General features: G+C 52.4%; 2 protein-coding genes across 5 annotated transcripts; one reads left to right on the top strand and one right to left on the bottom strand.

Moving 5' to 3' along the window:
* The first annotated feature begins 1,313 nt into the window (after positions 1 to 1,313).
* Positions 1,314 to 7,897, top strand: HAS3 (hyaluronan synthase 3). Of its 2 annotated transcripts, none has more exons than XM_060276025.1 (3): positions 1,314 to 1,353; positions 3,308 to 3,928; positions 6,532 to 6,671. In XM_060276025.1, the coding sequence occupies exons 2-3, from the start codon at positions 3,308 to 3,310 to the stop codon at positions 6,643 to 6,645; spliced, it is 735 nt and encodes a 244-aa protein (XP_060132008.1). In that variant the 5' UTR covers positions 1,314 to 1,353; the 3' UTR covers positions 6,646 to 6,671. The 2 variants fall into 2 exon arrangements, with proteins under 2 accessions (XP_060132008.1, XP_034973723.1); XM_035117832.2 differs by lacking the exon at positions 1,314 to 1,353 and adding an exon at positions 6,974 to 7,897 and having other exon boundaries at positions 3,078 to 3,928; positions 6,532 to 6,633.
* On the bottom strand, positions 7,721 to 13,979 carry CHTF8 (chromosome transmission fidelity factor 8). Of its 3 annotated transcripts, none has more exons than XM_035117835.2 (4): positions 13,933 to 13,979; positions 13,457 to 13,494; positions 13,237 to 13,354; positions 7,721 to 13,119 (listed from the first exon to the last, which is right to left on the bottom strand). In XM_035117835.2, the coding sequence occupies exons 2-4, from the start codon at positions 13,477 to 13,479 to the stop codon at positions 12,907 to 12,909; spliced, it is 354 nt and encodes a 117-aa protein (XP_034973726.1). In that variant the 5' UTR covers positions 13,480 to 13,494; positions 13,933 to 13,979; the 3' UTR covers positions 7,721 to 12,906. The 3 variants fall into 3 exon arrangements, with proteins under 3 accessions (XP_034973726.1, XP_034973725.2, XP_034973724.2); XM_035117834.2 differs by lacking the exon at positions 13,933 to 13,979 and adding an exon at positions 13,618 to 13,924; XM_035117833.2 differs by lacking the exon at positions 13,933 to 13,979 and having other exon boundaries at positions 13,457 to 13,924.
* Positions 13,980 to 14,018: the final 39 nt, after the last annotated feature.

Here is a 14,018-nt window from a genome sequence, read left to right as displayed (position 1 = left end):
TTTGAACTACAACTCCCATCAGTCTTTAGCAGCAAAAGTCTTTAGCAGCAAAACTGACAAGAGACTTTTATGGTACCTTAAAGGCTAACGGGTTTAGGATGGCAGGAGCTCTTGTGGACTGTTTCATCCAATGTACAAAGGATGCTCCTAATGATTTGGACCTAATCCGATGCAGTGACTTCCAGGCCAGGAAGGCTATTGCCAGAATAAATCTTTAGGCTACCTCACAATCCTGGTTTTGAGGCTCCCCCCTCCCCTGATCCTCAGACTTGCTGTGCTGCTTCTCTGATGCCAGGGGCCACCAGCAAGGGCAGCTGAGATGCCTCAGTGGAAATCTCATCTTTTATTCAGGTCCCTGCATGGAAAATAAGTGTGTGTGTAAGAACTTGAGCCTCCGTCAGTCTGCATGTGGAGGAACCTTTCAATCCTCCTCACTGTTGCCTTTGCCAGGCTGCTGCCCGCAATATGTCTTTACTGTAACTCCCATCAGACTCAGCCAGGTACTGGCAAATCCAGACTGTGATCAACTCCTGCCTGGAAATCAATGTCCCCACTGTGAAAGGACGTGTGGATCCAGAATTGGCCTCCACAGTCACTTACGGACCCATTGTTAAAATCGTGTTTATGGAGAGAAGAACTACTGTCTGGGACTGATGGCAGTTGTAGTTCAAAGCTCCTGGAGGGGGCAGGGTTGTTGAAGGCTGAGAAAGAGGGTGGTTTGGCAGTGTCCTATGAGGAAAGGGGCAGGTTCCCATCCCGCTTTGGTCTTTTAGGCTGCAGTGAACCTCCACACTCCACAAGCACCATGCGAGCTAGGGGTGGAGAGTAACTTCTGCTTTAGTGTGCCCTTCAAGGAGGTATCTCTCCAGGTGTATGGCTAGCAAGGGCAATACCAACTTCCAGCCTGCGCGGGTGTGACTTTTTGGGGATGTATTCAGGAATGTTTCAATTCACTCACTCACATTCGCGCACCCCGTCTTGAGCCGGTACCTCCCCCTTTCCCCCAGCCGGCTCCCAACCGACCCTTGGCATTGGACGTGACATGACCAGAGTTGGGGGCTTCGCATGGAAGGCTACCCAGCCCCAGCCCCTGCCTTTTCTTTTGTGAACTTTCTTTCAGTCCCGACCTAACTTCGCTTGTGCAGCCTCTGAGTAGGGCAGGCGTGGGCTCCGTCGGGGCTCGAGCGGGGCGGCGGCGCGTGGGTGGCACCTCGGGAGGGAGGGGGCTAGTTCTGCCCCTTGCGCGCTCCTTCCCCGCCCCGTCGAGGCTGAGGTTGGGCTCGGCGTCTCCCTCCTCAAAAGCGCCGCGCCAAGCTGAGCAGGCGGGAGCGGCCGGGGGGAAGCCGCGGCACGGTGAGTCTCAGGTCCCTGGCCGGGGTGCGGGAGGGCGATGGCCGTCCAGCCCTTGGCAAAGACACGTGCCACACCCGATTCCCCGGGGCGCAGGAGCCGCATGTGCTGGTTCGGGCTGGTGGGAGGGGGAAAGCGCTCTGCACATGCTCCGCAGTGGGCTCGCCTTCGCTCCAAAGCCAAACCTGGAGAGGGGAGGAGGACACCGTTCTTTGGACCAAGGTCTCAGCCTTTCAGCCTGGCCCTGGACAGGGACAAGGCTTTCTCATCTGCTTTCCCGCTTCGGGCTGAGCTGGGCTCCGGGGAGCCTCAGCCTCTCCTACAGGGCTTTCCGCCGCCCCGTCCGGCTTGCCTCCTGCGAGGCTCGGTTCGGGGCCACCATCACCGCCCTCTCTGCCTTTGTCCGTAGAGGCGCATCCCAAAATCCCGCCCGCCCGTTGCGAAGAGCCCATCTCTCTGCCGGGTCTGCCCGCTCCCGCCAGCCTAGGTTCCGCTCCTACGGAGACTGGGCGATGCAAATGAACCGTTTCTCTCTTTCCCCCCCAAGACCGGGCATGGTGAGGAAGAATGAGGGGGCTTCCGCGAAGTCCAGGCTTGGCGGCATGGGGGAAAGAGGGTGCTATGGGGTTGCGCCCTGTACGCCCCACCCCAAACTTATGGGGCTGCGACCACTGGGACACCGGGTGCATTTGCCCTCCTTGCTCTCATGCGCACACAGTAGGTCAGGCTGTGGAAGTGCAGGGCCTCTGCCTAGCCGGGCAGGATTAGGCGCGCTTTGCAGTTGAGGACACGAGGTTCTCGGAGTCGATCCCTGGAATTCTCCAATTGGGAGACCCCTGGCGAGGTTCCGTGGCAAGAAGGCGCAGCGACAGCCTGGCTCAGCGGCGCTCTCCTGCACCCTCTTCCGCGCTCCTGGCGCCCGCCAAATGTTGATGGACTACAACTCCCAACAGCCCGCGGACCCAGCGTGGCCCGGCCTTAGGGATGATGAGAGTTGGAGTCAAAGAAGACCTAGCTGGCCACAGACTTCCTAGGCTCCCTGCTGCATCAGGCAGATGTATTAACATGTGGCTCTCCTGCCACTGCCATCAACGGCAACAACTTTTCATCCAGTCCTGGGGTGGGGGCAACTGAAAATGCCTGAGCCACAGCAGCTGAAAGCAGAACTGTCTGTTTCCTACAGTACAGTACTATAGTTTTTGTTTGATTGCCTATTTGCATCCTTTGTTTGAAGTATTGTTATTGTTCCACGGTTATTTTTATTGCTGTTTTTAGTGCACTAAGAGCTGTTCGGCAGTGGAATTTGCTACCAAGGAGTGTGGAGTGTGGTGGAGTCTCCTTCTTTGGAGGTCTTTAAGCAGAGGCTTGACAGGCATTTGTCAAGAATGCTTTGATGGTGTTTCCTGCTTGGCAGGGGGTTGGACTGGATGGCCCTTGTGGTCTCTTCCAACTCTATGATTCTATTATTCTAATTGTAAACCGCCCTGGGATCCTGCCAGGTTAAAGGCTGGGTAAAAAAACAACCCGTCAGGTGATCTCTGACTGTTGGCCATAGTACTAATGCAGAAATGCTGCAGCTCTGTGGTAGAGCATCTGCTTTGCATGCAGAAGGTCCCTGGTTCACCTCCTGGCAGCATCTCCATGTGGACCTGGGAGTGCCCCTAGCCTGAAACCCTGGAGAGCCACTGCTCTGTACAGGACACCTTGCCTTTCTCTGTTCTTCCTCTGAGTTTTAATGCAATAAGAGTTGTAAGATCTGAAAAGCAGGGTCATCCCTCCAGAGGTTGTTAGGCTTCAACTCTTGTCACCACTGCTCATGCTGGCTGGGGCTGATGGGATTTGGAGTCCAACACCCTCTGAAGGGACACCGTTGCTGCTGCCGCCAAGGAATCAGGGAGGTTTCTTGCGTCTGTTACCGTGACCACAGTCTAACCAGGCCTCTCTGCCTCCTCTCCAGATGCCAGTGAGGCTCTCCACAGCCCTGCGTGTTTTTGGGACCAGCCTCTTTGCCGTGGTGGTGCTGGGAGGCATCCTTGCTGCCTACGTCACGGGCTACCAGTTCATCCACACTGAGAGGCACTACCTCTCCTTTGGGCTCTATGGTGCCATCCTGGCCCTCCACCTCTTCATCCAGAGCCTCTTTGCCTTCCTGGAGCACCGGCAGATGCGCCTGGAGGGCCGGCCCCTGAAGCTGCGCTCCTCGGTGGCCCTCTGCATCGCTGCCTACCAGGAGGACCCCGACTACCTGCGCAAATGCCTGCGCTCCATCCAGCGCATCTCCTTCCCCGACCTCAAGGTTGTCATGGTGGTGGATGGCAATGGGGAGGACGACGTTTACATGATGGACATCTTCAACGAGGTGATGGGCTCTGACCGGACAGGTTGCTATGTGTGGAAGAGCAACTTCCATGCCCGGGGGAAGGGCGAGTCGGAGGCTGGCCGCCGCAGGGCCATGCGCCACATCCAGAGCCTTGTCCGGCACAATACCTATACCTGCATCATGCAGAAGTGGGGCGGAAAGCGCGAGGTGATGTACACAGCCTTCTGTGCCCTTGGAGACTCTGTCGACTTCGTGCAGGTGGGTGTCGGGGGCGGAGCCCTGCTCCTTGCCTGTTGTTGCTCTTCCTTCTCTGTATCTTCCCATTCATGCTCATCCTACAACCCAGGCCCTTGTCAAAAAGCAGAAAAAGGGAGGTGGGAGGAGTATTAGCTACATTCAAAATGATTTGGAGAGAGACTTGGGTCTGGGCTCCTTGGCCCCCATAGTAAACACAGCCCTAAAGGGCAACTCTCTGTCTCCCTACACCCTGATACATACCAGTAGGTGCTGTGAGCTTAAGAGGGAAGTAGGGCTACAATGAGCTGCTTCTTCACACTCTGGGGCTTGAACATGCAATCAGCCCCTCTTTGGAGCAGCTGGTTGCTTCTCCTTAGCTCAGTGGTAGAGCATCTGCCTTGCATGCAGAAGGTTCCAAGTTCAATCCCTGGAATCTCCAGGGAGGGCTGGGAGACAGACCCCGGCCTGAAATCCTGGAGAGCCACTGCCAGTCAGTGTAGAGACAATACTAAGCAAGATGGACCAATGGTTTGACTCAGTATAAGATAGCTTTCTATGATCCTATGATCCTGAGTGGTAGAGCACCTGTTTGCATGCTGAAGGTCCTGGGTTCACTCCCCAGTAACATTTCCAGCTTGGGAAGGATGGAAATCTACTACCAGCCCCTTGCAGACAATACTGAGCTGGGTGGACTAATGGTCTGATTTAGGATAAGGCAGCTTCCCCAGTTCCTTAAGCCCTTTGTATAGAATCTTGAGGACTAGAATCTTGATTTATTTTTTAAGGAAAGGCCACAATCCAGTTGCAAAGCAGTGGATTCAATCTCCAGGTTCAATCCCCAGTATCTCCAGGTAGGGTTGGGAGAGACCCCAGTCTGTAACCACGGAAAGCGGCTGCTGATCAGTTCAGGCAGTGCTGAGTTAGATGAATTCAGGCAGCTTCCAATGTTTCTCCTGAGATCACAACTCAGCCTCCAATCTGACAGTAGGAAAACAGTTCTTCTTTCACCCATGTGTAAGCGCAGAGGCTTCTCCTCTGCTCCCTTCCACTCATGCGCTGTAGTTCTGAGCAGCAGGGGATGGTAGAATGTAATTGAGCAGCAGGGGATGGTAAAATGTAATTGAGGATAGATATATATTGATATATTCCATATATGCACACCCCACCCTTCTTTCATTATGGAACCCAAGCATGGTTCCCAAGCAATCTCTCATTCAATTGCTGATCAGCCCCAGATCTGCATCACTTCAGCGATGTGATGGCCTAATGTGCCTTCAGCACTTTCTGGGGGACCTCATCGCAAGCAGAAAACTGGCAGACAAAGGAGAGAGGTGGTACCTCAGCCCTTTGCTAGGTGCTCTGCTTTTCCATTTACAGGGGGTTATAACTTGTGGAGGCATTCAAACCAGGACCTGGAGGTGAAAAGTGTTGCAGTCCATTCTTCCATTTCATTCTGCTGTCTGAATAGACCAGCTCTGGACTCCTTGAATAAGAGGAGGCAGATGCAGGGTATGCCCATACTGTATCTCTCATTTTGGGATTTGCTTCTGTGTTCTGCTTCCCTGTCCTCCAAAAATGCAGGATTCTTCAGCTGGGCTCGATCCCCCTTCTCTGGCCTGCATGGCTGCTGAACAGATATCAGCTGCCCCCTCAATATAGGATGCTACCTTATACAGTCAAGATCCCTGATCCATCTAGTTCACTATTATCATACATGTCCAGGGTTTCAGGTAGGGGACCAGGAGATGCCCTTGGGGATTGAACCTTCTGCATGCAAAGCAGGTGCTCTGCCACTAAGCTAAAGCCCCTCACCATACATGCTCTTGGGTACAGATGCCCTGTGATTCTTCTGCACTTCACCTTACAATGCCTGTTTGGCAATGGAGACCGGCTCCCTCTCGTCTGTGCCTGGTGTGACATCTTCCTCCTCGCCACTTCCGGTCTGTGTTCACATGAGGAAGTGTCCAGGAGAGTTTGTGTCACTTCTCTATCATTCACTTACACTTACATCTTTATTATTATCATTAGTTAAACGTGTTAATTGCCTTCTCAGGGTGATGCAGGCTAATGATAATATACATTAAGTGCAAACTCTCATAAAATTCTGAGATTAACCATAATAGAACCAATATTCCAATGACTGCATCAGTTATACAAATGTACTATGTGTATGTATGTACAAGTGTGTGTATATGTACACACACACACACACACACACACACACACACACACACACACACACACAAAAATATGTATACACACACACACTCAATATGCACAGGCACAGAGATCTAAGTCCATTCCTCATTCTCCTCCCCTGGCCCACCTCTCATTGGAGTTTCAGGAAAGTTACAGTTCTCCTCCACCCTGCATGCCAGAGTACAAAAGAGCCCTTAACTCCCTGGGAAGGTGTGGAGCAGGGTCCCCCAGGGACAACATGCAAAATTGTTCTGAAGGCGGTGGGGGTGTGCATTCCACTTGAAAGAAACGTCCATACGTACGCTTTCTCTCCCCATGCGAACAGTGCAATATTTGTCAAAAAGAAGCCACAATTTGCGTAAAAGTTCTTTAAGGGAAGGGACAGACAAGAGCGTCCTGACAGGGTGTTTTTCTTTCCCTGGCAGGTGTGTGACTCTGACACTGTCCTTGATCCAGCCTGCACAGTGGAGATGCTGCGCATCATGGAGGAGGATCCTCGCGTCGGTGGAGTTGGCGGGGATGTCCAGGTGTGGACCTGAGAGCACATGGCTGTGCAGAGTGTCTGGCTCAGATAATGCTCACAGGGATGGCTCCTTGGGGCAGCCTTCCCAAAGTTGGTCCTCTTCCAGCTGTTTTGAACTACAACTCCCATCAGGCTCAGTGTCCTACAGCTTGCTGGATGGGGTGCATGGAAGTTGTAGTCCAAAACAACTGGAAGAGGAGGCCTTCTGTCCCTCAATAATTGGGGTCAGCCACGGGTCAGCTTGATGTGCATCTGTGGTAAAGGAAACTGGTACAGGAGCCAACCTGTCCATCGGTGGGAGGGTTGTGGAGGGCCAATGACTCAGCGTTGCCTCTTCCCCCCAGATCCTGAACAAGTACGACTCGTGGATCTCCTTCCTGAGCAGCGTGCGCTACTGGATGGCCTTCAATGTGGAGCGGGCCTGCCAGTCCTACTTTGGCTGCGTCCAGTGCATCAGCGGCCCCTTGGGCATGTACCGCAACGCCCTGCTGCAGCAGTTCCTGGAGGACTGGTACAACCAGACATTCCTGGGCAGCAAGTGCAGCTTTGGGGACGACCGCCACCTCACCAACCGGGTCCTGAGCCTGGGCTACCGGACTAAGTACACTGCTCGCTCCAAGTGCCTGACCGAGACGCCCACCAGGTACCTCCGCTGGCTCAACCAGCAGACGCGCTGGAGCAAGTCCTACTTCCGGGAGTGGCTCTACAACGCCCTCTGGTTCCACAAGCATCACCTGTGGATGACCTACGAGTCGGTGGTGACGGGCTTCTTCCCCTTCTTCCTCATCGCCACCGTCATCCAGCTCTTCTACCGTGGGCGCATCTGGAACATCCTCCTCTTCCTTCTGACGGTGCAGCTGGTGGGCGTCATCAAGGCCACTTACGCCTGCTTCCTGCGCGGCAACGTTGAGATGATCTTCATGTCCCTCTACTCCCTGCTATACATGACCAGCCTCCTGCCGGCCAAGATGTTCGCCATCGCCACCATCAACAAGTCCGGCTGGGGCACCTCCGGCCGCAAGACCATTGTGGTCAACTTCATCGGCCTCATCCCGGTCTCCGTCTGGGTGGCAGTGCTGCTGGGGGGGCTGGCCTACACTGCCTACCACCAGGACCTCTTCACGGACACGGAGCTGGTCTTCCTCATCTCGGGAGCCATCCTCTATGCCTGCTACTGGGTGGCACTGCTCACCCTTTACCTGGCAATCGTGGCCCGGCGCTGCAGCAAGCCCCAGGAGGAGTACAGCTTGGCGTTTGCGGAGGTGTGATGAGGATGGAGGGGGGGCGGGGAGTGCAATAATAGCAAAGGACTGGCAGTGTTTTCCCACTTGGTTGTAGGGCTTAAGGAGGGCTGGACCCCCACCCTGCTCCGGACCTGATCCAGTTTTGAAATGTCCCTCCCAGAAGCAAATTGGCAGATTCAGGAGTGCATCACTGGGGATGGAAGCCAGAGCCTCGCAGAACGGATCCTGCCCCTGCAGAAAGCTCAACAGCTCCTGGGAAAAGTTTCCACCACCAGGTGTCCCTGTTGTTCTATGCAAATGACACTGCCTCTCCCCAGAATAGCACCAATGTGGCAGGGACGATCTCTGTAGCCGGTTCAGGGTACAAGAATCATTGTAGCTGATGGGGGTGCAGTTTTTACAGGGAGCAATAATAACCTCCTCGTGGAGATCTATTAAAGAAGGGGCCCTTCTGTGCCCAGCGAAGAGACCATCAGTAGGTTTTTGATCTTCCCTAGGAAGAGCTTTAAGGAGTTTGTAAGGGTTATTCTCTGTTCATAGGAGAAGCAAGTGGGGCTTGAGCCACTGACTTCAAGGGGTTGCTTTCTAGGCAGAGGCCCCACAGGAGGTGGGGTGACAGGGCAGAACATGTGCTCCTTCCAAGAGAGGCTCCCTTCTGCCTGTAATCACTGCATCTGCAGGACTGGAGGGAAATTTACTGAGAAGGAAAGGCTGGCAGTAGAAAAAACCACCTTTGGGCCATAGCGGGAACATGCTGTTGCCCAAAGAATACATCAAATGACTAGGCTGCCCATTTCTAAACAAACACAAGATACTTGAAAGCTCCCATATTGGCCCAATACAGCATGAACCACAGCTACTGTGAATTCGATAAAACAGGTTGCAAACTGGATTGGTCAAATGTCTTCAGCTCCTTCTGGAGTTTTGGGGGGTGGACCACCTATTGCTACCTCCCTCTTTAGTCCAGGACTACGGATCATGCAAGTGGTCCTACAGATCCTGTAGGGACTCCCAGTTCCCTGACTTATTGAACTCCAACTCCTGTCATCCCTGACATTGCTGGCTGGAGCTGGTATGAGCTGGGAGTCCAATAACATCTGCTTGGGGAAGGCTGCTGTAGACCAGGTATCTTCAACCTTTTTGGGACCTTTTCAGTCCCAGGACCCACATTTAACCAAAGCATGCATCTAGAGATCTATTGCTTAATCTTCCACAATATTTGTATGGTGGTAGTGCCCAACTAAACTTAAAGCGGGCCATGACCCACCAGTTGAAGACCAGTGTTCTAGACCATATTTTGTTATGCTTGGGTAGGGGGTGTTAAAATACTTTAATGCTGTGAACAGAGCTGCCTGTCTGGAGATCTTCCTTTGGACCAGCCTCTCTCTCTTGGCCTCTGCTTAGCCTGGGCCTCCTAACTTTCTGGTGCTTCTCCTACAGACTTCTTCTCCCCCTGGTGCTCTGCCAACATGGCCATGTTACACTTCCAGCTCAGAGAAGGGGGAGAAACCGAGGACAGTGGTGCTGCTTTTGGGAGGCCACTGCCACCCAGTCTAAAAGCCATTTCTTGATTCACAATCTGCACCTCTGCCCAGCCATTACAACTCCTTCCAGTCTCTCTGGCAAGAAGCTGCCTGTGTTGAAAGGGAAGGGGGGGGTCCCAGCTTCAGCTGGCAACAAGCTCTGGGCAGCTTTTATGCCAAACTCACATTGCTGAGATGGAAGTGCTCACTAGTTGTTCCTTGCCTGTTCCTAAGCTAGTAGGTCAGCATGGGAACAAAGTGTTTAGGCACTTGCTGTAGTAAATCCACTGTCATCTACATGCTTTCAGCATAGGCAAAGGCACAGATTTTCTGCAATTCAATTCGTGCAGAATGTGGAGGTCTGAAAAATCTCTGATTCCCTCCTTTTTATGGCTAAAAGAAAACAAACCAAGTTTCTAAAATTCGTATTTTTACAAAAAGTTCTGAAAATGTATAAGCAATATTTGAATGCTTCTTTAGTAGCTTGTTTGTATTGTTCCTTTGGCCTCCACTCTGCTTCTTGAAAAAAGGGGGTTCTAAATTCAACAGAGTTATAAAACAGATGCCAAATAAGGCAGGCGCATTTATGTTTAGACATATTTGTGTGGACCTTGATTTACAAAAATTTGTTAGCTTGCAAAAAATTGACAGGTTGCTGCTGAATTTGCTTAGAGCAGCAGTACTCCAAAGTTGACTCTTTATTGCTTCTCAAGAGAAGCACTAGAAGGCCCTGTATGCTGGAGACTGGCTGACCTTGGCCACACAACTTCCCAGTTTTCACAGGCACTGTGAATCCAATTGGTGGACAAGGAACAGAGTGAAGAAACTTTCTGATTAGAGCAGATGTATATTTATTATTACCTTTCACCCCCAAACTAAGGAGGGTGTTGTGTGTATATGTGTGTGTGTGCACCACACATACACACACTGGATAGGCTCCGACAACTTTTGTTTTCCTTGCTATGTAAGGGAGCTGAATAATCCCTGGGATCAAAAGTAACTTGGATGCTTTTGCTCCAAATATGCTTTTAGGGGGTATGAGGGAGGTGGACACACAGTATTTTAGTGTATTGGACTTTTGTTTTTCCAAATACAAAACTTGCCCATCAACAATGAGGCTAGACACCTTATTTTTACAAAACCAAGCAACTTCTCAGGATTCCACAAGAGACTTCTGTACCAAAATAATATTCTGTGCTATGACCATGCCACCTCCTAGGAACAGAGGGCACCTGATCTATCTTTTGGCCTTGGTGCTGTTCAGGAGCCTTCCCAGTGCCCATCTTCCTCTACTCCTTTCTGCCTCAGGCCAGTTAGCTGAGTCTGACTTTGTCCTGCTGCTGCTGCTGCTGCTGCTGCTGCTGCTGCTGCTAGAGGTTCCACTGCCCAATTCCAAGTTCTCCCTCCAGATGGGCACTGCCGCTCTTTCTGCCCATCCCACAAAAGGTTCTGAATCTGAGATTGTACCTGGAAATTCCTGCCTCTCCTGCCTGTAGCTCCATGCGAATTGACAAGAACAAGAAAAACAAGCCCCTAATATTAGACAGGGAAGCAGTGGACATAGGGCAGTTGCTACTCCCATGGGTCCATGTGGCTGGGAGGTAGACTAAAGTGGCATCAGTGCCAATTCTGTCCTGCCACCTCTGGAAGGCAGATGGAGTCTGCACTGCCATCTAAGAAAGCAATAATGGCTTTTGGGCTGCAAGCTCCCTTTATCTAGGCACAGACTAGTGAAGAACTTTTCTATGCTGGGGACTGACTGCATAAACTAATCTTGGACAGATGTCTCCTCCCACTACTGCCACCTGAAAGGGCTGGTCCCCGCCCCCTCAGCATAACCTCACACCCTAAGGGCTGATTGCCTAGCTGTTTCCCAGGGGCCCCAACCAGCTTGAAAAGGAATGGTTCTAAGCAATTCTTTTGGTGGCTGGGGGAGCATATGGTACTCCCTGGCAATAAAGAATGGCTGCTTTGCAGGCTAGGAGAGCTTGCAGCCCACACTAGAGCCTGCCTTTTAAAAGGCTGCCCTGTTGGGGGGAGCCATGTGGAAAAGCTTGCTCTGTAACCTGCCTAAGACAGATGCCTCCCTGCAAAGAGCTGCCAAATCAAACACTGTGGCAAAAGATGGAGAGCTTCCTCAGGTTCCTCTTTCCAACTGTGCATCCTTCCTAATTGCGAATGTCTGGAAATGCTGCTTTCTGCCCGTGCTGTTCTCTATGGCCTGCGCTGGTCCCAGGCATGAGAGTGGAGGGATGGGTGGGTAGGGTGCCAGGCTTTGTCCCCCCCCCCCAAAAAAACATTCCCTGCTCTGGGCTGCATCCCTTTTTCTACGTTACTCCGTTTGGGTTTCTCTTATTTAAAATGAAATTTGTAGAATTTTTGTACTCTTTGGTAACAAACACTAGTTGATTGCTTAAAGTTATTTGTAAACTTATTTATTTTTTACCTGCATTTTCATATTTTTTATAAAGGTTGTTTGGGTTTTTTTTACTATGATGCATTTGTTACAATAAAAATAGCTTGTAAACTAGATGGTCTAGGGTATATTTGGGACTTCTTCTGCGCATCCCCTCCCTTCACCAAAGTGCACACAATTTGAGTGGTGGGGAGGAAGACACTGGCAGGGGCAAAGAACCAGGTCTAAGCTAGCTGAAATCTGCAGGAAATTTCAGCCTGATTTCCCTTTCAGCCATTCTGATTTCCTATTTGCCAACATAGTCACCCCCTCCCCCAAAATGTCCTAGAGACAGAAAATAAAGTCAGATCAGAACCTAATCATCTCCTAGTGTCTGAAAAAGAGATGCCCATTTCTCAAAAGGCACTTTAGCAACAGCTGAGTCCCCCCCCCCCGCCGCCGCCAAAACCAAGTGGCAAAAAGCACAATGGAATCAAGAACCCAGGAAGAACTACGGTAAGTGACCAGCAGGGCCCACAATGAGGCTTGAGTTTCTGCAGGAGATAACTGTAGAGAGTCATCAGTGCTGACTGGAACTTGTGGGAGTGTTAGACCAGAGGACATCAGGTTGGCAGAGGTCACCAGCCCTTGGGAAAGGATCTAAGCTGAAACCCAGAGCAAAGTCCTCCATCCCTGCTATGAAGATCAGGCTAATATTACTCAGGTGCCCCAATAACTTTTATTTGTTCAGTCGTCTCTGGATTTTGGGGCAAGGGGCTCAGCACCTTAGCAAAGACACCGGGTTGAATATCACAGCTGAGCTGCTCTTGGGGAAAGCACTGGCTATTTGAACACACTGGACATGGGTGCTGGATTCTCCCAGACACTGGCTTTAATCCCACAAAGACTGGCCTCTGAGATAAGGCACTTCTCCCAAGGGCTGGGTTCACACAACAGACTGCATAAACTGGAACGAAAAGCACTGAGTTCCAACAAGCTGGCTAAGTGGACAGGATTTGTCCCTTTCAGCACAGCCCCGACACTGCAAGGAAGTAGGCAGATCTTCCTCCATGAGAACGAGGCACCAGTGTGCTTGGAGGTGGGCTGCAGCATCCTTATGCTTTCTTGGCCACATTGGTGATGATGGGCTTGGGGCGGGTTTTGAAGAGCAGCTTCTTCTTTATGAGAGCGGTGACTGAGTAGTGGCCTGGTCCCAAGGTCGACTCGCCCCCAGGCACGGCTTGCTTGGTCAGGACGGCAAAGGGCTTCTCTAGACGCACAACTTTACCATACAGGATGTGGTGCCCCACGATGAGTACAGGGACTCCCTAGAGAGAGATCAGACAGTGGAGGCACTCAAGCCTTGTAGAGAGAGTGGTATGGAAGGAAGCCAGCCTCAACCAAGAACTCCCCCCACATCCGCAAGCACCTGGCTAGTCCCTCACCTCTTTAGTGTAATGTAGGTCCCCCAGGAGCCTCCCTGCCAGGCCAGCCCCAGATCGCGATTCCAGCTCGCCTTGGAGCTCCATCAGCACCCACTCTGCCAGACCTCCAACCCCATCCCTGCAAGGAAAAGACGAGGAAGGGAAGAGCTGTTATAGGTCACGAGGTGTAGCAAAAAGATCATTCCCGAACCACCACCGCTAGAAGCCAGTGCAGACTCACCGGGACACGACCAGCTGCACCATCGTCCCACGGTTCCTCTGCAACAAGGAGAAAAGGGGTTTGGAGGCGGGGTGAGACCCAGATTCTCCCTCGTTCACCCCAGCGGGACTCCCGACCCAGAAGCAGCTAAGGGGCAGTCCCCCATCCCCAGCAGTGCCAACCTCGGGCAGAGATCCCCCTTTCCTAGGAACTCCCTGCGGGCTCCCCTCTTCCTGGCCCTGCGATGCCGAGGGCGGTGGCCAGTCCGGTAGCCTCAGGCGAGCAAACTGACGCAGCCGCAGCATCTAGCAAATAGGGCGAGCCGCTTCCCTGTGCTTGTTCTAATGACAGGAACTCTGCACGCGCTCAGAGTCACTTTCATCCCTGGACGCCGGGGGATCCGGAAACTCCGCGCGCCGGCGCCTCTGTGGGAGCGGCACTCTGTACGTGCTCAAGAGCGCGCTCTTTCTCTCTTCCCCCACAGCCCCGCCACGCACCTCACTCAGGATCTCCCGAACCTCCCGCCTCGCCGAAGCCCCGGAAGTCCCGCCCCTCACCCCTAGATGACTTCCGCTTCCGGGCT

This window comes from Zootoca vivipara, chromosome 6 (assembly GCF_963506605.1).
Source record: "Zootoca vivipara chromosome 6, rZooViv1.1, whole genome shotgun sequence".
Lineage (NCBI taxonomy): Eukaryota > Metazoa > Chordata > Lepidosauria > Squamata > Lacertidae > Zootoca > Zootoca vivipara.
The sequence above is the reverse complement of the archived record's forward strand: the minus strand, read 5'-3'. Positions and strand labels throughout refer to the sequence as shown.